This window comes from Vespa mandarinia, chromosome 6 (genome assembly GCF_050613455.1).
Source record: "Vespa mandarinia isolate Hongniang chromosome 6, ASM5061345v1, whole genome shotgun sequence".
NCBI lineage: Eukaryota > Metazoa > Arthropoda > Insecta > Hymenoptera > Vespidae > Vespa > Vespa mandarinia.
Window position 1 is genome coordinate 2325001 of NC_140815.1, and position 23508 is coordinate 2348508.

General features: G+C 30.9%; 1 protein-coding gene across 5 annotated transcripts in view; it reads right to left on the minus strand.

The window, feature by feature from the left end:
• Nucleotides 1–23508, minus strand: part of Sap47 (Synapse-associated protein 47kD) — a 56791-nt gene that overhangs the window by 32614 nt on the left and 669 nt on the right. For all 5 annotated transcript variants that reach the window (XM_035864365.2, XM_035864361.2, XM_035864363.2 and 2 more), the window contains exons 2-4: nt 19078–19284; nt 18792–18877; nt 6524–6645 (exon numbers count right to left, since the gene is read on the minus strand). In XM_035864365.2, the coding sequence (XP_035720258.1) occupies nt 6524–6645; nt 18792–18877; nt 19078–19284 (415 nt within the window). The remainder of the gene's footprint in view (nt 1–6523; nt 6646–18791; nt 18878–19077; nt 19285–23508) is intronic.

The following is a 23508-nucleotide window of genomic DNA, read 5'->3' on the forward strand; positions in this document are numbered from 1 at the left end:
GCAAATTTTTTTTAAATTTTTATAATAAGAAAAAATTAATAATAACATTAACTATTTTTAACCTTATTATTAATAATGAGGGTTAATAAATATTATAAAGGAATGATTTACGAATTTAAAACATCTTTTTATATGATACAGATGAGATAAGAAGAAAAGAAAAAACAAAGAAAAAAAGAAAAGATAAGATAAATATTAATAATAATCTGTGATAAAAGAGAAAGAGAGAGAGAGAAAGAGAGAGAGAGAGAATGATTGCGAACCGTCGTTAAACTATTGGAAAGAAAAATCCTATGGAACTCACCATTAGGACTTTTTTCGAAAATCGATGCAGAAATAATGCTGACGAAGTAGCGAAGGAGATAAGCGGAGGAAATGGAGGAGAGAGGAGGGGAAGGTTTAGTAACGGTACGACTCGGGTGTGTTAGCGTAGTTGGGTCTCAAATAAAGGGGGTGGTGGTTGGATCAATACCAACTGCCCCTATTCTTTGGTTGTATGCATGCGGTGTAGTATCTGAGTAAGAGAAAGCGCGCACGAGAGAGAGAGAGAGAGAGAGAGAGAAAGAGAGAGGAATGCACGTACACGAGCGCAAACGTGTAAAAGCAAAAAAGACATAGTTTCAGTACATACGTGTATGTATATACATGAATAGTAGATAGACATACGTCTCTATGTATTTGTAACTTCGGGGAAACAAGCAAAACACATCGTACAGGGAGCTGAGTTTGTCTGAACATTTTCGTCGATTATCACTAACATCCTCTTTCGATCGTGTACGTTTATATTTTACTTGTTGGTAATACCGAAAAAAAATTATAAGTCTAAAAAAAGAAATAAAATATTTTCATGAAGAATACATGTAGACATGAAGAAATTTTTCGATAACTTTTCTTTCTTTTTTTTTTTTTTGTTTAATAATTTTCATGTACATACGATGATGATCACGTACGATGATGCAACTTATGTAACTGTTATTATTCGTCGTGGACGTTTCCATTATTTTTACTGCGTTATAGAAATGATACGAAATATGATAGAAATTTTTATATATCTGTTGTATACGCTTTTGTGTGTACGTGTGTATGTGTGTGTTTGTGTGCATGTGGAAGAGAATGTGAAAAAGAATATGTTTACTAAAATTCCTTGAAATATCGGATCTTGTAACGTGTGCGTTTTTATAAAACAATGAATGAGAAAGTCGAGATACACATTTTCTATCATCATATCTCCTCAATATTTTTATTTCTTTCTTTCTTTCATATAAAGCAACAATTCGAATGGTTTTCTCGATCAGGGACATAAAAAAAAAAAAAAGAAAAAAAAAATAAACAATAAAAAAGAGAAAACTTTCTTAGCTAATAATCGACGACAATCTATCGATAAATTTCGAATCGAATATCACGTTTCACAATTTCTCTTTAAGTAGATAAGTAAGTATCTAACATATATGTAAACGTTAGTACGTATTCCATGTTCTCGAAACTTTTGCAAATGTTTGAAAATGTAAAATTACGAATAAGAACAAATCAATATCTGTTCGAGTATCTAAACTTATAAGGTAGAATTAGAAATTAGAACGAATTGAACGTAAAACACTTTTTTTCTTTTCTTTATTATTTTCTTCTTCTTCTTCTTCTTCTTCTTTGTCTCGCTTTCAGTTTATTAACGTCAGTTTGTAAACTTATTTTATTTTCAACCATTATAATTTGATATTCACGATCAGATTAAAACTAGGTAAGAAACTTCGTGGCTTTACGTATTCTAAATATTTCTAATATTACATGCATAACAAGGATAGTATACATATGTAAAAAAAAATATGAGAAGGGGGCTAGTAACACGTAGAAAGTCTCTATTCGTTAACTTACAAGAGCACGCTAACATGTTGTTCGATATATGGTATAAATATCGTAAAGCTTTGTCATCGTTTGTTGTAACACAATAGTAAAATCGATCTAACGTAATGATACTTCTAAAGATGATTCTAATGGGTCCTTTAACATTTAAAATAAATTTACCCTTTCGACTCCTTTCTCATTTTATATCATCCGACGATAAATATTTCAATTAAATTAATGAGATTATTTGTAACAAGGTAATTTCCGATCCCGATATAATATATTACAAGTCCTATAATACTTCGAGAGAATAAATTATAATGTAGGACGTAATATACAGTTACATACTAACATACATACATACATACATAAATAGTATGTACGTGCTCGATATCTTTAGAATACATTCCTAACTCTCTCCTGAGAAATTATATGTCACATGCATACGTACTTTCGCATAAAGTATCATAATATTCACATTCCATAGAGAGAAATATAGAGAGAGATAGATAAATAGAGAAAGAGAAAGAGAAAGAAAGAGAGAAAGTACAAATCAATGTTGCTACTGGTCAGGCAAACCAACGAAGCCAAACCTTCGAGAGATAGGTGTGAAACCTTCGCGATGACGTAAGAACATTTCCTAGAAATCATGATTGCAAAGACTATAAACTGCGTATCATTGAAACGCACACATTTCTTTTCTCTCTCTCTCTCTCTCTCTCTCTCTCTCTCTTTTCTTTTTCTTTTTTTCATTTTCTCTTTTAATTCTATTAAACTTTTCAAAAAGATGAGCCTAAATGACCTATATATGTCTTTAAGAATTTATTTAGTAAACGAATTCATATCGTATGGAATATAGATATGAATGAATAAAAAATGGAGCTTTTCTCATTTGAATAAATGAAATTTGAATAAATTTAATACATCGATCAATTGATCGTTCCATCTAACGTAAGTTAATTCCAAGAATGTAAGGGATTACTATCTACGAATACGGGATTATACGAAGAATGATGTTTCGCGGTGGCTTAGGAACATTGATTCACGAGGCACCGTAAAATCTGATGCCTTAGTAGCTAACGGATGAAATCGAAGATCGACCGTGTTGCGATGACCTACATTTCGAACTATAGTAAGTTGTTACAAAATCAAAAGTCCGCTCTCTACAAGTTATTAATGTGCTTTAAGCTTATAAACGAGAAAGGAAAAAAGTAGAGAGAGAGAGAGAGAGAGAGAAAGAGATAGAGAGAGAAAGAGATAGAAAGAGAAAGAGAAAAGAGAGAGAGAGAGAGAGGGAGAGAGAGGTGTGCATGTGATTCCAAAAATAAAAAAAGAAAGATAAGAAAAACAATAAATGATTCGTTTATTTTCAAAGAGAAAAAGATAATGAACGATCTTGATTGTTCATTGCTTTTTCTCTTCCTTTCTTTCTTGGTTTCTCTCTCTCTCTCTCTCTCTCTCTCTCTTTCTTTTTTTTCTGTATCTTTTTATCAGCGATCGAACGAATACAACGTAATATTGAATATTTTTCGTAAATCTTGATCGTATATATTCCTATACTACGAGAACGTAAATTAATTTTCATGTACGTAAAGTTTAACACAACTCGACGGATAAAATAAAATTCATGCAATAATATTTCTCTCTCTCTCTCTCTCTCTCACTCTCTCTTTCTCTCTTTTTATCTCTACCTCCATCCATCTTTCGCTCTGCCGATGTTTCTCATTTTTCCTAAGGGGGTTCCCTCCTACATTAAACTTGTTACGAGTTTCCACGGGGAAAATCGCGTTTCGTTTTAAAACGCGAAATAAAAACAAGTTTTTAAATAGAGTTATCCAATGGCAAGAGAGAAGAGATAAGGAGAGGGGAGAGGACGAGCGACTAAAGGGGTTTAGGCGAATCCTCGAAGCGCATCTATACGCTCGCTCTCTCTCTCTCTCTCTCTCTCTCTCTCTCTCTCTCTCTCTCTCTCTCTCTCTCTCTCGGTATAGAGGAGAGAAGGAAAAAGAAAATAAAAAAAAAGAAAAAAAAAATGTCTTTTCTTACAGATAAGAGTTTTATGTACCTAGTCTCGTAGGAAATGGTGAATAAAGGAAATGGGGACGTTATCAGTTACATAATAGATACGCGTGTGACGAATGTGTCGCGACGTAGGAATATAAATCCATCGAGCCAATATCTCGAGTTGGAAGAGAAAAGCCAAGATAGAGTAAAAGAGAGAGGAAAACTAAAGAGAAGGAGTGTGAGAGAGAGAGAGAGAGAGAGAGAGAGAGAGGGAGAGAGAGAGACATAATACGTAGGAAAAATAGGAAAAATCATGGGTGCGTTGTATAAAAAGTAAAGAGCAGAAACGATGTGGGAAAAACGAGTAAGTGAGAGAAAAATGTTCAATAGAAATTCTACTTTTTCAATCTATAGAAAAGCCATCACGACGGGAGAGTACCTTAGCAGATTAAACCAATCGTGGCAACTAGATATTAAACGTCTAAAAAAAAAATATAGTTTCACTTACATTATCGGAGACTATATTTTTTCTAGACTGATTCTTTCGAGAGTTAATGATTAGGAAAATTTTCCCCGGCACCGAACGTCCGTCTACCATATCAAGAATATAAACTGTATCTTTGTAAAATTGAAACGACGCTAAAATGTCATTCTATTATTTGCGAAAATGGAGTAGAATGATAAAACGAAAGACGTGCGATTGCAAGAGACTTTGAGACTTTGACTTTGACAGTAGCATTTACACGTGCAAGAAAATCGATCGATCATTGGCCTTCCATCGTAAAATCGATTAATCACAGGTAAGATCAAAAATGTTATACATATTTATTAAATTTTAATGGATAAAAAAAAAAAAGAAAAAGAAAAAAAAAATAACGACATCAAAGTTATTATACAGTTTTACAAGAATTTTTTTAAATTATTTTAATTATTTTCTTTTTTCTTTTTATCAATGTGTTTACTGTTCTTCACACACCCCCTCCCTCCATCCACTCCCCACCTTGTTATCGAACAAAACATTATTGTCCTTATTGTCGGACAGTAAAGATGTCAACCTTGTGCGTTTCGTATTTGAATTGATGTTTATTATATTGATTTTACTCGTTAGAAAATATGCATGTACTACGGACATGAATATTTAAAAGAAAAAGAAAGAAGGAAAAAAGAAAAAAAAGAGAGAGAGAGAGAGATTCGTGAAATCAAGAATGTTCGAAAACTTCACCGGACAGAATTATGAAGTGAGAAATTATGTAAGTTCGAGAAAATCTTAACATAAGATATGAAATTTCAAAAAGCACATTATTTGATGACATATAACATCTAAAAAATCTTAAAAAGAAATTACATTGCAACTTACTAAATTAGATAAATTTACAAAAAAAAAAACTTTTTAGAATCTGCAAAAAAAAAAAAATAAAAAACTACATTCTTACTTCGTATATCTACCAATAAATTGATTGAATAGAAATAAAAATGAGAAGAAAAAGAAAAAAAAGAAAAAAAAAAAGAAAAAAGAATTTAAGAATAAAAGAAAAACTTGGAAAATGTATTTAAAAGAACTAATTGGATCCTAGGAGATAAAGAAAACCAGAGCACCGACATAAAAAGAAAAAAAAGAAAGAAAAAAAAAAGGAACAAGAACAAAGAGTCTGTCTGTTTAGTTTGCTAAGAAAGTACTAATGAAGAACTGGATTAGATGCTGAAAGTTACTATGAATGGATTTACACGGAACTTTTGCTGATATTACGATGAGTATTTCCGACGATTATCTTTATGATCGTTGTAAATTGTTTCGAAACTGAGCCTCTATTTAAATTATTTTAGCCGTATAAATTCATATTCGCTATATCCGATATTAAGTGTCATTCAATGTACTTTTAAAATCATATAAAAAAAAATTTTAATGTTAATTTAATTTAAAGATTATGATAATGTTGATTATTTCCTTTACTTGGATTTCTATCGTATCGTCAACTTGTAATTAATGAAGGATAGAAAAAAAAAGAAAAAAACAAAAAACAAAAAAATCGCGGAAAAAAATAATAAAACATTATTTTTTTCTTTTTTTCTTATTTATTTAATAAAAAATCTTAATTGTCTAAGTCACCACGAAAACTATTCTTATGTACATGACGTCCTCAATTTGACATATTAATTCTACGTCATTAGCATTTCTTTGTCGTATAACTCGGCTATGCGAATTTGTAAATTTTCATTAATTATTCATCATGTTGTATGACTGATGGATTATGGCCGTTCAACCGATTGAATTTTCGTAAATAAATAAACAGACTATGTATTTATATAATTATTAAATAAATAAATTATTTGTTTATGATATTACGTACCATATATATATATATATATTTTTTTTTTATTATATATATATATATATATAAAATTTTTCTAAATTTGATACTATCTGGAGATTATTATGTCAGATTTGATAAGTTAATAAATTTGATAGATTAATTAAAATCTTTAACGTAAGTTATATCCGAGTAAACGATTTGGAATAAAAGTGACGTTGTTTCGAGCTATATAATAATGAAATTATAATAATAATTATAACAATAATAATAATTCAATAATAATAATAATAGCAAAAAAAAAAAGAAAAAAAAAAAAGAAAGAAACAGAAAATAAAGAAAGAAAAGAAGGAAGAAAAAAAATTACTCACGTTTTCTTCAACCGTCTTCTTGATTTTCACACTGGCCTCGACTACTGTCTTGCCGGCCTTGTTCACAGCGCTGTACAAAAATCCTCCGAGGCTCTTCGCGCCTGCCAATGCTTTCGTTGAAACTGTGAAAAAGAATAACAGAGAAAAAGGGGGCCAAAAAAAATAAAAATGTTAAAAAAGTTTCAGGTGAGAGAAGGAGAAAGAGAGATATCCTTATAAAAGAAAATCGTGCTAAGAAAATTCCTTTTTTCATTGATTTGTAATCATTCGCACCTTATCCGTAAAAATGTAAGAAGTCAACATCTCTCTTTCTCTGTTTCTCTTTCTCTCTCTCTTTTCTTCTTTTCTTTTCTCTCTTTTTTTTTTTTGATCTATCAAGAAACGTAACGTAACGTAATGTACATTTCAACTCCTTTCAATTCGGTCAAACTAAGTGAGAGTTTTACGGAAAAACAGCTAGCCCGTAAGCTACAGAAACTTTCCATTACTTTTCACGATCTATCGAGATACGTATAGCAAGTTACTACGTACCTACTCACATGCATACTACGTATACGTACATACTTATACAACGTCTCGACTGTTCACGATAAATTACCAATGTGGAAAATGAAAAACAAATTTTACTTTCATTCTTTCTCTATGATCAATCGTAGAGAATAATACGTTATTTTTTTTTTTTTAGTTAATATAAAAGAAAGAAAGAAAGAAAGAAAAGAGAAAAAAGAAATTGAAAGGGAAAGATATATACATATAAAAAAAAATGATTATAATAGAAACCTTTGAAGACTGTAATTATTCGATCGGATCGATCGTCCAACTTCGAAGAGGATCGATATTGCCAATCGATGGAGTGTCTCATCGTACGCAGCAACATTTTATAAAATATTTTTTCCCCGCTCTTGGAAATTATTCAAATCTTTTTCTTTCACTCTCACTCACTCTCTTTCTCTCTCTTTCTCTTTCTCTCTTTTCCAACTTCACACTTGTAATTACAATGCGATAAATGTAAATACACGTTGTACAATTTTTACGGCTGTGAAAAATCACAGTACTTTGTAATGGCGTGAGTTTTTGTAATTGAAAAGAAAACAAAAGTTAAATTATAGAACAAAAGGTTAGTGAAAGGAGCAAAGAATGTTGATAAAATGCATGGATCATAGCGAACGTTGTGGCTATCATCCTTCTATCTCTATTTGTCTGTCTATCTCACTCTCTCTCTCTCTCTCTCTGTCTCTCTCTCTCTCTCCTTCTCCCTTTTCCTCTTCCTCTCTTTGGATAAAAACCGAGGCCAATTTAATCAACCAAATTGAGTTTCGATTTACGTTATTTCAACTCTATTGTATTTATCTTTGTCTCTCTTTCTCTTTGCTTCAGAAACGAGTCAGTTTTGTGTCTCTTTTATAGCTCGTCATTCTATTTTTTATCTCTCTCCCACCCTCCTACTCTCTCCCTCTCCCAACACCCTCTTCTCTCTCTCTCTCTCTCTCTCTCTCTCTCTCTCTCTCTCTCACTATCTCTCTTGTATAAAATCATATGAGAATTAATGCAAACGAGTAGAAGCAAACATGTCGGAATTCATTTACCGCAACACTTAATTGCTTCCAGAGCAATGAGCTAGAACTTGGAAAGCTGCTTGATTTAGGTTCAAAACGTTCGACCTTATTATGAAAGAAAATTTACGATAGTTAGATTAAATGCATGAGCTGTTAACTTATATACGTGGAAGAATGTGTGTGTGCGTGTGTGTGTGTGTGTGTGTGTGTGTGTGTGAGAGAGAGAGAGAGAAAGAAAGATAGAGAAAAGAAGAAGAACAGAGAATGAAAGATATGTATTAGGGATATATTTGATCCTTTCCTGGCACGTTGTCAAAGGAGGTTTGGTGTTATTGCCAAAAGTATACTCGAGAATTTTCGTTGTTATGCGGCCAAATCTTGGTACGCCTTGTTGAACTCTGATTTCATACGAAAATGCCGTACGCAACCGCAACGACATAGTTTCTCACTTGCCTTTTAAAAACGATTTTAAAATAACGATTCGCAAAGATCCAAAATGAGGGAAAAAAAGGTATTTTGATGTGTTTCTCTCGCTTAGTTAGTTTTTACCATTAAAAAATTTCATTGTACAAGAAATTGACATATTTGAAAAAAAGGGAAGGAGACAAAGGAAAAGGAAAAGAAAAAGGAAAAGAATAAGAAAAAGAAAAAGAAAAAAAAACTTCAACACGTAGTCTATATTCGAAGGAAAAAAAAAAAAAAAAGAAAAAGAAATAAAAGAAAAGAACTTCGAGAGAAAACCCTCAGAGATGCGACAACTTTTTCTTCTCGTAAGAAAAAGAGAAAGAGAGAGAGAGAGAGAGAGAGAGAGAGAGAGAGAGAGAGAGAGAGAGAGAAAGAGCGCGCACGAGAGAGAGAATAAACTTCTCGATCAAATTGAAAGTTTCTTGAGTTACGTGATACGATTGATCCTGAACGATAGCCCGATGAATACTAAACCAGATTTATTTAGCGAGATATTAGTTGAGGAGTTAAGTTAATACGACACAAGCAAAGAATACTGAATGGACAGATGTATGTATAAAATAAAGAAATATAGAGAACATATATAGATATACAGATAAATAGATAAATAGATAAATAGATAAATAGATAGATAGATAGATAGATAGATAGATAGATAGATAGATAGATAGATAGATAGATAGATGGATACATACATACATATATACATGAATAGATCGAATTAAAAGAGAAAGAAAAAGGGAAAGAGAGAAATGATTAGAAGAGGAAGAAGAGGAAATATGGGCAGAGAGGAGAGATGAACATATATACATAACTGATAAGCGATAACTATGATCCTAAACACGTGGAGAATGCGTTCGTGGCTATACATCGGGAGACAGGAATCGATCTAACAGACACAGCTGTTATCAATTTTCATATTTAATGTCAAAGGAAAATTATAATGGTCTACCTATATAGTATATAATATATACATATAATAAATATATATATATATATATATAAAAACGTGGTTAACCATTATTGGGTGATACTAGATTGCGATCTTGTAGACAATTTCTTATGATCGTCTTATTAAAATGTAATCTCAGAAAATTTCCAATACGTTTCAAAAAATATTCAATGATTTTCAAATAACTAATATAATTTTTGTAATATTGTTAAAGTCGAAGGTTCAATCATATATATATATATATATATATATATATATATATATATATCCTGTATAAGAAAATTAAAAAAGAAAGCATAATATACTTTTCCTATACCGATAGTCGAACTATTACATTCTTGAACGTAAAAGTTCTCTCGGTATATAGCAAAAACCATAAATAAATCGTTCTCGATCGCACTCGATAAAATCTTATATACTTCCAAGAATACTCAAACTGAAAATAGTCCCATTCTCTCTAACCATTACGATAGAGCCCTTTATATCTTTGTTAATGCTCAAAGGTAAAATACACGCTCGTGTTTACTATTATGCAATCCTTTTGATTGTAGAAAATCTACGTAAACAACGCGTTTCATGGAAATAGTTTCTAGCAATGACCTAAAAGTTTATAGAGATGAATAATGAAGGAGAAGAGAAATTGAGAAAAGAAGAATATTGGTGGCAGAGAAAAATTGGATGACAGAGAGAGAAAGAGACAGAGAAAGAGAGAGAGAGAGAGAGAAAATAAATTCGAAATCCAACATGATAGCTCTTTTTTTATTTGTTTTTTTCCTTTTCGATCTATATCGTGCTGGTGAACCCTTCTCTCTCTCTCTCTCTCTCTCTCTCTATCTATCTATCTATCTCTTTCTCTTCCTCTTTCTCTTTCTCTTTCTCTTTCTCTCTCTCAAAAGGGGAAGTAAAAAAGACTGAGTGACAGAATCGTCGAAGCGAGACGACTCTCGTAACATAGATTTCGAAATTGTATGACGTGCCGACGGACTCTTAATCAACGTCGACCTTGCACTTCCGCCTATCGCTGTTAACCTTGTACCAGTTTTCCTCGTCCAAAGAAGAAACGAAACCGTGCGAATCCATAACGCTCACCGACGACGAGGTAGAAATTCTTTCTCGTAGACTCTCTCGACTTCGCTCGAACAAATTTATATGCTTTAGCGATTACGAAAGGTGAAGAGAAATGAATTTCCTCTTAATCAATCGTGAAGGAGATTGAAAAACAACATTTACTATCTTTTTTATTTTTTTCTTGTTTTTTTTTTTTTTCGACACGAATATTCGAAACACTCGAGTTATGAAGAAAGATATAATAGTTTGTTTCATACGTGTACGCGCTTGTAAGAGAAATTTTTCAAGAAAGATCTTATAAATAAAATTAAAAGATTCTCTCTCTCTCTCTCTCTCTCTCTCTCTTTCTCTTTCTCTTTTTGTCTCTCTTTCTCTCTTACTTCCTCTTTTTATTCTTGCATTACATTTTGAAATGATCAGATTAAGTCACCAGTTTTAGAATAAAAAAAAAAAAAAAATATATATATATATATATATATATATATATATATATATATAGAGAGAGAGAGAGAGAGAGAGAGAGAGAGAGAATTCCTCTTAACTCTCACGATATTTTATTTTAACTGTCTTTTCCCTTTGGAAAAGGAATTATGGAATCTCATAATGGGAAAACGTGCTTATTGTTCAGAATTCAGAAGAAAAGAGAGAGAAAGAGAAAGATAAAGAGAGAGAGAGAGGGAGAGAGAGAGAGAAAGAGAATATATATATGTGTGTATGTAAGGAGATCGAAGAAGTTGAAATGCAATATAGCATTTTTCAAAATTAGAAATCCCTTGAAGGATTTCAAGTAATTCTCACATTTCAATTTATATATCTCTATTTTCGGATACCTTTCAGATACCTTCGACGTTTTTCCGTTCACGTTTGAGAAACAGAAATTCTATATGAAAATTTCTAGTCATCGATCAACATCGTACATATATTTTTTCACGAACATGGACCAACTCGAAGACAAGAAAGGAAAGACGATCGTCCTTTCCCTTTTTTCTGTATTCGAAGAAAATCCAAGCATGAAATCGAATCATAAATATTTCGATATCTCTCGCATTCTAATTCAAGTTGGGATGTTTTTTAATTTAAAAGTGAAATTTGTAGAGACAATTTTTAAACAATTTATAGGTAAAATTTGAAGAGAAATTTTTGCGATCAATTCGTTTTTTTAACTTTTCAAAACATGTCCTCTCAAAGTGAACGTTTAAAAATATGATCTCTCTCTCTCTCTCTCTCTCTCTCTCTCTCTCTCTCTCTCTCTCTCTCTATCTATCTATCTTTCTCTCTTCTTTTTTACGAAAATTTTTGAATATATTTATCAGAAATAAAATAAATCCTATTTCTCTATTCCATGATCATAAATTCGATAAATCGAAGCAAATGATTCACCGATACGAAAAATAATAGAGGAAATTGAATATTATCCTTTAATAGTAGTGAATCTGGGCCATATAATTGACTTATACCACTTGTTCACTTAATACCCGATCACAAATTCCCTCTCACATCAACTTAAAATTTATACGATTTCGTAAACTGGTTAAATTCGATACTAGAAATTTTCGTTTTAACATTCGAGTCGATGACATTTATAATCCTTGATCATAGCTGATCGTTTATTATTAAGAAAACGTCATACATAAGCGATAAAGTAAAAATACAGTAAACAAAAACAAATAGAAAAAAATAAAATAAAAATACGTTGATAATCCAGCTACGTTATATATATATATATATATATATATATATATATATATATATATATATATATATATATATATATATATATATATATATATATACACACACACACATACGTATATACATATATCTCAAAAAACACATTTCACGAAACTCGATTTCGTATTGTATAACGAAGCTTTTGATATTTTTTGAACTCTTAGGAGCATGAACGATAACAAAAAAAAAGAAAGATTCTAAAAAAAAAAGAGAGATTTCAAAAAAGAAAAATAAAAAAGGAAGAAAAAGTATATCGAAACATTACATTTCCCAAAACGAAACTCGAGAACGATCATTGGTCGTTTGGTGAACAGCAATTTGTTACTTCCATACAATATAAATGAATACAAACGTATATGTACAGGTACATATATGTATGTATATCCATATTTAAACAACGCCCGGGAAAAGCGTCGAAATTGAAGATACCACGTAATTTATAACATATATCAGATTCCATAAATCCTCTTTCCCTTTTAACCCTTCTATCTTTATCACTTAAAGAGAAACGTTACCGTTAAACAAAATCATATTTCGAAATTGCACAGACAAGAAGACAAAAAAAGAAGAAAAGAAAAAAAAAGGAATAGAATATCGAATCGAGAGAAGTCAAAATCGAAGAAAAGAATTAGAAAGAATAGAATTAGATGGATGAAGATTAGGATGAGAAAATGGAGGAAGAGTAGGTGGATTATAGTGGTTATGTGTGCAACTCGTAGTCGTTGATTTCCAAGAGAAGAGTCGCCCGGGTGTAGGTATTGATCGACAAAGATGGGGGTCCAAACCCTCGACGCGAAGGACGGCCACTTGCTGACTGGATCTGGTTATATTCTCATGGATATTCTCCCTCCCACCCTCCCTCACTCTCATTCTCTTATTCTCTCATTTTCTCTCTCTCTCTCTTTCTCTTTCTCTCTCTGTCTCTCTATATCTTTTTTCGGAGTTACAATCGTAACTCCGAAAGATAGGAATACTCACTACGAAAGTCCAGCGTTTCCATCCCTTGAGGAGAAACGATGAGAATCTAACCGATCAACGTCTTTCCTTCTTTTTCAACTGCTTTATCCTGGATCGACGCAACTCAGCAACGTAGCAACGTACTTTAGCGCCCCGGGCCAAGGTCAAAGGTTTTCTTTGATCTCAATCATTCTCTCTCTCTCTCTCTCTCTCTCTCTCTCTCTCTCTCTCTCTCTCTCTCTCTCTCTCTCTCTTTCTCTCTCTCGCTCTCTATCTATCTACCTATCTATGGTGCGTATATTAATATCTATCTAACTCTCTTTCTCTTTCTTCCTTTTGTGATTATGATTTCGTACAGCCTTCTTCATTATCTCCAACGAATAAGAAAATTTCTTTCATTTCTTTTTTTTTATTCTCTCTCTTTCTCTTTTTTTTTTTTTTTTTTTTTTTTTTATATTCTCCCATCGTAGAAATTCTTAGATTATAACAAAATGAATTCATTTCTTGTGATAACAAAAACAGAAGACCGATAAGACCACGAAGATCATACTCGACGGGTGGTACCAAAGCCAAAATGGCATTCACGAGTATTCTCATTATTTATACGGGATCGTCGAATACTCAGAATGGTATATACGTTTAAATGGTCGGCATCCCGGGCCAAGGCCAAATCCCTCGACTTTGTTCTGTAACCCCTTAGTGGTAGCATCTTCGCAACAACCATCCAAACGCAAAGAGCAACGCCTACATTCACCCTCGTTTTTCTGATGTCTTTTTGAGTCTCGCTTCTTAAATTGGTCTCTTTCTCTCTCTCTCTCTCTCTCTCTCTCTCTCTCTCTCTCTCTCTCTCTCTCTCTCTCGCTCTCTCTCTCTTTCTTTCTCTCTTTCTCTGTTGAAAGAGTATCGTAATGGTTGGCAAGAAAATCTGATCGTTCTTTGTAATATTTATTTAATACGGTCATCGGAATTGGTAGACATTATATTTCTTTGAAATCCCATTAAAATTTCAAAGGTGAAAGCGAAGGGGAATACTTATCAATTTTTTTAGTAATTCCATCCGATCAAAATCGATGATAATATTTGAAAAAATAATAGAAGAAGGGACATAATTTAAAGATGATCCATCGAAATTTAAGAAAATCACGTCAGGATCTATTATAAAAATTTGAAAATAACGAAAAAGAGATATTCTCTACGATAACAAAGAATTCTCAATCCATCAAGATTTGACTCTACCTAATATTTATATTATAACACTACGATCTTTACTTAGATTTTCTCGAAACGGATCAACTATATCTTACTGTTTATTTAGTATTAAAAAAAAGCGTAATAGTTAAAGAAAGTGAGGAGAAAAAAGGGAAAGGGAAAGAAGATAATAAAGATCGAAGGGAAAAAGCTAACAAAAGAGAGTGAGTATTATATTTAAGTATTTACTTTTTAAAACTTCTTTTTCATTGCATGAGAGCTTAAGCGTACACAATGTCATCGATTGAAACGTGACATTTCGTCATTGTCTTTACTATTTTTTTTCTCTGTTTTTATTACATATATATAGTTTATTATTTCAAATAAATAAATATTGTTCTTCCTTGTTCACAAAAAAAAAAAAAACAAAAACAAAGAAAAAAAAATAGTCGATTGATACACGCGATAGAATTTAAATTAAATATCCCGTGAACAATTATCAGATTTCCCTAGAGAGAAAGACCAACCAAAAAAAAAAAGAGAAGAAAAAGAAAGAAAGAAAAAAAAAAAGAAAAAGATAAAAAAGTAGGGAGAAAAACAGAAATAAAAGAAGGGAAAAAAAAGGATCAGACCTTAATACATATAAAATGAAAGTGGTGGAGATTGAAACAACTCTGGTAACGTGGGTCTCATATCTCGCAGTGAGACCAGACGAGAGCGTATTGCTTTTTAAAGTGGATGAACGTGTTTCCGATTCTCCCGATAAAAACGTCGAATAAAATATAGAAATGAGTGTAAATATTATTTCGAAGTTTTTTCGAAATAGGCGGATACTGTTCCTGGAGAATTCAGAATGAAAAAGAGAGGGAGAAGATAGATAAAGAGAGGGAAAAACAGATAGAGAGAGGGGGCCAAAAAAAAAAAAAGAGAAATACTACAAAGGAATCGAAGAGATAAAGATGTATAAAAGATACAGAGGCAATTCCCGAGGAAATGAAATAAAACAATCTCATATGATTGTACATAAGCTTTTATCACTCTTGCTGCCTTTTCATGATACTACCACTAAATATATACAAAAAAGGTATATATATATATATATATATATATATATATATATATATATATAAGTAGTAAAAAAATAAATGGCAATAACTTAAGAACTCGTAACTTCATGAATTGCAAATCGAAGTTTAATTATTACTTATTTTTTTTTTTTTTTTTTTTTTTTTTTTTTTTTTTTTTTTATTAATTAATAACACAAATCTAAAAAAACATGTATTCAGAATAATCACTTTTACATTTAAAAGAAGCCGTCGACATTTTTTTTTTTTTTTTTTTTTTTTTATATATATATATATAAAAAGAAGAAAAAAAGAAAAAGAAGTAATAAAAATTCGTTAATAATTCATGAAACTGAAGTTGCTGCCACTTAATTTGGATCACTCTGTATATATATACATATATATATATATATATCCAAATATTTGAAAATACATCCTAAACTTTAATGTTAAAATTTGGAAAAATAATTTCACTTAATGAGAAAAAAAAATTGTTGTTCTTATCTCTGATAATTAAAAATATAGATCTTATTTATACAATAGAGATAATCAATTCTTTTGGATTGTCAGTTCGATTTCATTTTTGATCAACTTCGAAGATTCGACTTCACAATATAATAAATAATGTAAAAGAAAATAAACAAAGAATATAATGAAAATCCCTGAATACAATGACTATTCATTCCACCGTCTAGTGGCAGCAAATTTTGAAAATGACGTTGAATCAAACACGAGAGAATTCAGTAACGATTGCATTGCGATTTCCACGAGTTCCTCTGTGAATACTTAAATTACTACCACACCAGAAATAACGAGATCACTACTGCACGTATTCCCATGGCATACCAAAGGATGGATTCTATGTCGTTTCAAATGATTTAGGTAAAACCGCTTGAAAAATAAATGCTTTAGAACGTAAAAAGTTCTTTGTTAGCACGAGTTGTTTTTTATTGACTCAAAGAAACTAAAAATTAATTATTTTTATTAGATACATCGATAAGTACACACACACACACACACACACACACGCGCGCACACACACAGAGGAGAGAGAAAGAGAGAGACATATAAATAACTTGAGAAATCATTCTGTATGTATGTGTGTGTGTGTATGTATGTATGTACATAAGCGAGTTATTACAAAACTCGATGCAATTTTAAAATATTTAACTCCCACGTCATTATTAATATTTGAAAAAGCTATATAAAAGTGCCATTATCGTGGTTAACATACCACAAAAATAAATTTTTTGATAAATATTCTTAAGAATGTATAAATTTTTTAATCGAATTATAACTCGAGTAATTGATAATAATTTTATGAAATATTTTCCACAAGAAGTACGTATGATATTCCGAGAGAGAAAAAGAGAAGAAGTGAGAGAAAAAGAAAAGGAGAGAGAGAAAAATAGAAATAGAGAGAGAGAGAGGAGAGAGAGAGAGAGAGAGAGAGAGAGAGAGAGAGAGAGAGAGAGAGAGAGAGAGGCAGAGCAACTTTTCGAGATAATTTTCCTTAAACCTGCAAAACCTGCTCCTCCTTCATCCTGTTTCTTCTTCTATATCTTCATACGAATCTGACACAAGAGTATCCTCTTCAATAACCATATACGCGACTTCGTATTTCAAGAAAATATTCTCGGTGTTGCGAAGTGTTATTGATTTTAGAAATTAAAAAAAAGAAAAAAAAAGAGAGAAGAGAAGAAGAAGGAAATAGAAAAAGAGAAAACTTGAAAAACGGAGTCGAAGGAAATAAATTCGACGACAGGATCTGTTCCTTCGAGAAACGAGAAAATGAGAAGAAAGAGAAAAAGAAAGAAAAGGAGAGAAAGAAAGAAAGAAAAAGAGAGAAAGAGGGAAAGAGAGAAAGAGAGAGAGAGAGAGAGAGAGAGAGAGAGAGAGAGAGAGAGAGAGAGAGAGAGAGAGAGAGAAAAGATCATACCTAGATACTTCGAGAAATTGAAGAAATAACAAACTGTGACCCAGTTGAAAAGAAAACGCAAAAGAAATAAAAATATGCATATATATATATATATATATATAAATTCTCTACAGATTCTCGAGCAAAGAAATCTCTTGCGAAATATCTAGATGAAGATAAAAAAAAAAATCATCTTTGGTGTGAAAAATGATAGAGGAAGAGAAAGAGCTATTATAGATAATAAGAGAAGAAAAACGATCTGGAAAGCTTACTTAACATTTCATCCAAATTTGAAAATGTTTAACAAATCTTATTTATATCATTTTAAAACAATGATCAAACGAGTTGATGACAATATGCGCGTTAGAACTAAAGCTTTAACAAAGTTTGTGTTCGATATTATTTACATTTTAATGCATTTAATCTGATTTCTGGAGGCCTCTTTCTCTCTCTTTCTCTCTCGCTCGCTTTTTCTCTCTCTCTCTCTCTCTCTCTCTCTCAGTCTTATTCTTTCTACTATGATAAACAGATGATAAATCTTTTAAAGCGTATACGAGTTAACTATAACACCTTTTCAACGATGAAGTCTAAGTTATTTCGAAATATCAATATTCTATTTTTTATAAATATTATATATATATATATATATATATGTGCACACATATTATTTACTTTTTTAAATATATTGTTTACTTTTCAGTATTAAAAGGTTCTATTCGTTTCATTGTTGATTTAAAAGATTTTCAAGATTTCTCTATCTCTTTCAAATATCTTACGAAAATTAAAATCGTTTATTAAGTAAAGATATAAATCGATCGGAGAGAGAGAGAGAGAGAGAGAGAAAGAGAGAGAGAAAGAGATATTTACAATCGATATACAATCGATGATAAAAACATTTAAAAATAATTTCTATCTTATCACGCATTTATTCCTTTCTTTCTTATCGATCGCGGTTACTATATTATATCTATATAAAATTTGTAAAAAAAAAAAAAAAAAAAAAAAATTGTTTTCCTTGTTTAATATTAGAAATATTTTATGATATCGAACATACGTAAGTACATGTACTTATTTTATGTCGATATTTTTCATTCGACGATAACTCGTAGTAATATTTCAGAGAGTACACTTCGCAAAGAAAGTTCTATATCACTAAAAATAGTTCTTGTCGATTTAGGAAAAAAAGAAAGAAAAAGAGAGACAGACAGAGAAAGAAAGAAAGAAAAAAAGAAAGAAAGAAAGAAAGAAAAAGAGAGAGGGAGAGAGACATAGTACGACGAACAACAATTCCGATTACTCCTTTCTCTCATTGTTGTCGATATCCCAGAAATAGAACAGAGTGACATCGATACATCGATGACTTACTTACCAGCACCAAAAGGTTGTTGTCCTTCCTTGTCCTCGGTCGGTGTTCCTCCTAGACTACCAGGACCACTATCTGCTCCTCCAGTTGCACTAAACAATCAATTATTTTTCTTCTATAATATGATCATGTAAAATGACAATACTCAATTTCAATGACGTGAAAGATTGTAACAGAATGAAATAACAGATGGATAGTTATGAAGGAAATAAAGAATGATAAAAATATAATAAAATAAAATAAAATAAAATAAAATAAGATAAGATAAAATATTATTTTATAAGATATTAACCTGCTGGCATCGTCGTCCTTCGTTTGTTCTGTCGTGATCTCTTGGGGATTTTGTACGTTTTGAATTTCATTCGTTTCCGTTGATGGCACGTGAGTATTATTGTCATTCGGTCCACCACGACTCAATCCTGGGATACCACCACTGAGCCAACCAGTCATTTGAGATTTTACACCAACCAGCATGTCGAACTTGCTGCCTTTTGTGGGACTGTGAACGTAAAAACCACATATCAGAATAGAAGAATCACAACATTTGCGTATTGCTCTCTTTCCATCTCTTTTTCTCTTTTTCTCTTTGATATTCACATAAATCATCTCATCCCATGACCTACTTATATACGAGATAATAAATACTAAAGAGATTTATATATGAAGGTATGCTTCCATTCCTTCATGATGTTCTTTTTATCAAGAAGTTTATTAATAATAGAATAAGAAATTTATTCTTATTACCTTATTATATCTTATTTATATTTAATAATATAAAATCAATAATAATGTCTCTTCGATAATGTTAAATTATTGTATCGTACTATTTTGTAATTTGATACGGAGATCTATGGTGTTTTTATTTTTTTTAGATTAAGTCACATTGTAGAATATAATATAATAAATATTATATATATAACAAACTCACACACACACACATATTATATATAAACACAAAAAAATCATTAGATTGATAGAACAATTCTGAAGGATACTTCCCCTTGTAACACTACGTATATAGATTTATATATTTATAAATAATTTAATTAATTTTTAAATGATCTATATATGTATTTATACATAGACCCATATATAATAATATATCTATATCTATGTTTATATCTATATATAGAATATAATATCCTAAATATAATAATATATTTCATTCGATCCATCGCAATTCTCCTATATGTGTAATTTAATTGAAAATAGAATAAGATAAAGTATCAATAATTAAACTTGTACGATAATAAATTTGAATTAAATATCCTATCCAATTACTTAGCAGTAGTGATACCTTACTAAGGAGGTCACGTACATGAGGGTATTTAAATGCAAAAAACGACATAGAACGAGAGAACACGTGTTCTTATCTGTTCAATAGATCGTTCGATCTCTCTCTCTCTCTCTCTCTCTCTCTCTCTCTCTCTCTCTCTCTCTCTCTCCTTCTCTTTCTCTCCTTCTCTTTCTCTCTCATCGATAAGTCAAATCGAAAGCATTCCATCGATTTGCAGGAGGTGACGACACGTGAATCCGGAAGACATCGTTTCCTTTACAGCCATGAAAAACGGAAATCCTAGATAGCACGACTCTAAGGTGCTATCTTTCCTTATATCGTTGATACTAATATAATCGAATCGATTATTGACCCCCAAAAAAAAATGCTTTACGCTAGTATTCGGTCACTTACCGACTATTTCCTTATTCCTATCAGGACTATTATGATCGAAACAAGACCAAATTCTAAATATTTTTTTTCCTTTTTTCTTCCTTTTTCTTCTATTATTTATAAATTCAAATTTGTTTTGCATAACATTTACATAATTATTAATAAATTCTAGATATATTAAATATATTTATATTTTATATATCTAGATTTATATATTTTATCGTAAAGAAAATTAATTATCACATCATATAAAAAATTTCTTATATATTTTTTAGTATCATTACGCTAATACAAGTAATACTACAATTTCTATATTATACAATTTTTTATATAGATATGACAAAAAATTCGATTACAGAAGATCAATCATTTGTAATACCATGCAACTTTGAAGTCACATACTTGTATATATATTTGTTATTTTGTACAATTTTACTAAATCTTATCGTTATAAAATTATCTTATTTCATGCCTAAAATTTCTCATATATGTTTTTTTTTAATATAATTATACTAGTACAAATAATATTATAATCTTTATATCATATGAGTTATATATATATCATATATATTATATACATATATATGATATATATATATCATATATATTATAGAAAATTATATTGTTTGATTTTACAAACGTGGAATGTTTTAACGGCAAATTCATAGACTTATCATCAATTCAAAACGTTCCACGTTCGAGTACAAGCATACATACAAAAAGATAAGGGTGGTAGATGTGGATAGAGGTGGAGGATTTGAGAGGCAAGGGAGAGAGAGAATAGATATATACTTGCGTTGATATATCGAGAAACGAAATTGCATGCAGTCTTCGTGATACGAATTTTCGATAAAAGTAGAAATACGTTCGACGATCTCATTTTCGAATTCTACGATTCTATAAAATTCGTTAAAAGATCGTCTGATATAAACCGTTGTGTTAAATAAATAAATAAATAAATAAATAAATAAATATATATATATATACACATATATACATAAGTGAATAAATTTGAATGACGTATACGACATAGGTTTTATCTGGCGATAAAAATAAGCATTGCAAATGAGGCTTTTTCCTGTTCGTCGCGTGAAACCCTTTGCGACAATTTAACTGGCCGGTAAATGTTACACAATGTTCTTTTATTCTTTATTTCTTTTCTTATTCTTTTTTCTTTCTTCCTTTCTATGATGTCATACGATGAATTTAGAGAGAGAGAGAGAGAGAGAGAGAGAGAGAGAGAGAGAGAGAGAGAGAGAAAGAGAGAAAGAGAGAGAAAGCTCACAGAAAAATAATTTTCTGGAGCAGAGGTTAGAAAAAAAATCGATAAAAGGACACCGTTCTTTCTCTCTTTCTCTCTCTCTTTCTCTCTCTCTCTCTCTCTTTCTCTCTTTTTCTCTCGTTCTCTCTCTTTCTCCCTCTCTCTCTCTCTCTCTCTCTCTCTCTCTCTCTCTCTCTCTCTCTCTCTCTCTCTCGCTCTCTCACTTCGCCATTCTTTCGACCTGTCGAGTATTATAGTATACTTTACCAATGTCAAGATCACGAGTCGATCGATAAAAGAAAATATAAATGATAACAAATTCATCGGCAAGAATTCATTAAAAATTTTGCTTACTTCTCTATCCTCCATCTCTATCCTACCATAATACAAAATATCGAAGTTTTAAAAAAGACAGGAAGAAAAAATCTATTTAAAAAAATAAAAAATCGTAAAAGGACTTTTCTCGACGAAAAGAGGTGAGATGGGATGGGGTAAGGATGCGGGATGGGGGGCCAGAGGAAGCAAGAAAGAGAAGAAACTCCATTTTCATTGATTGTTGTACGACGCATAGCATTGATTTTTTTCCCGGCGGACATTTTTGGTCATGCGAAAGTTCGATGTATCGAACCGTGTAATTTCGAGTGCGAGTAAGTAGTTTATATATATATATATATATATATATATATATATATATATTTTTAAGTTGCATGTTGCAAATAAGGAAAGTAAGAGATTTTTTTAACAAGCTCGTAGAAAAACAAAAAAAAGAATTCTCCTTCCTTATATTGATCGAGGAAATATTTCAAATATTCTGAATATTTTTAATAGTAACGTACATATCTGTGTATAGGTTTAATAATGACAGAAAAAAAGAAAAAAAAAATAGAGAAAAAATGGAGGAAAAAATTCGTTCGAAAATTTCAGATCGTCGATATATATATATATATATATATATATAAAATATATAATATATATATATACATAGCAAATAGATATACACATATGTATATACACTTCTATACATATATATAGAGGTATATATAACTAATATATACATACGTACATATACAGGTACATATAGATATATATATAAATATATATCTAATATATATATATATATATATATATATATATATATATATATATATAAAAATTCGAAAGTACCATCTATTTCAATTTCTTCTCGAGTTAACCTCTTTTCGTTTCTCGACCGAAACGCGTCATAGTAGTACTTTACGTAAGTACAGTGCTCGGTTAGTATCGATCTAATCTCAAAAATATATACGTAGAAAGATTGTTCCGTCACTTTTAGAGAAAGAGACGAGCGATAAATAAATATATGGTCTAACTAAACATACGAAATTAAATATTTAAATATCTCTTGGTGTATTCGGTATATGTGCTGTCTCAAATCGTTTCAAAGAAAACTTTAATTTTTTGCTGATAATCTCACATGTATATTCATATGAACGTAATAGACAGACAGAGAGACAGACAGAGCTGCAGCAGTAGACAGAGGCAGAAACAGATAGACAGACGTTTAGCATGGCTGTACAAATATATATTACGATTGTACTCGTATGTGAATGCAACGTCACGACACGTTTTAACATCGAGTTTAACATGCTACGACGCAACGAAAGACCAACAACTGCTATAAGGTTCGTACATTTATTTCTCTCTCTCTCTCTCTCTCTCTCTCTCTCTTTCTGTCTCTCTCTTGTTCGCATAAAAAAATTAGTTTTATATATACGTCGTAAATAAAAGAGTTGGTAAGGATCGGTACAGGTCAA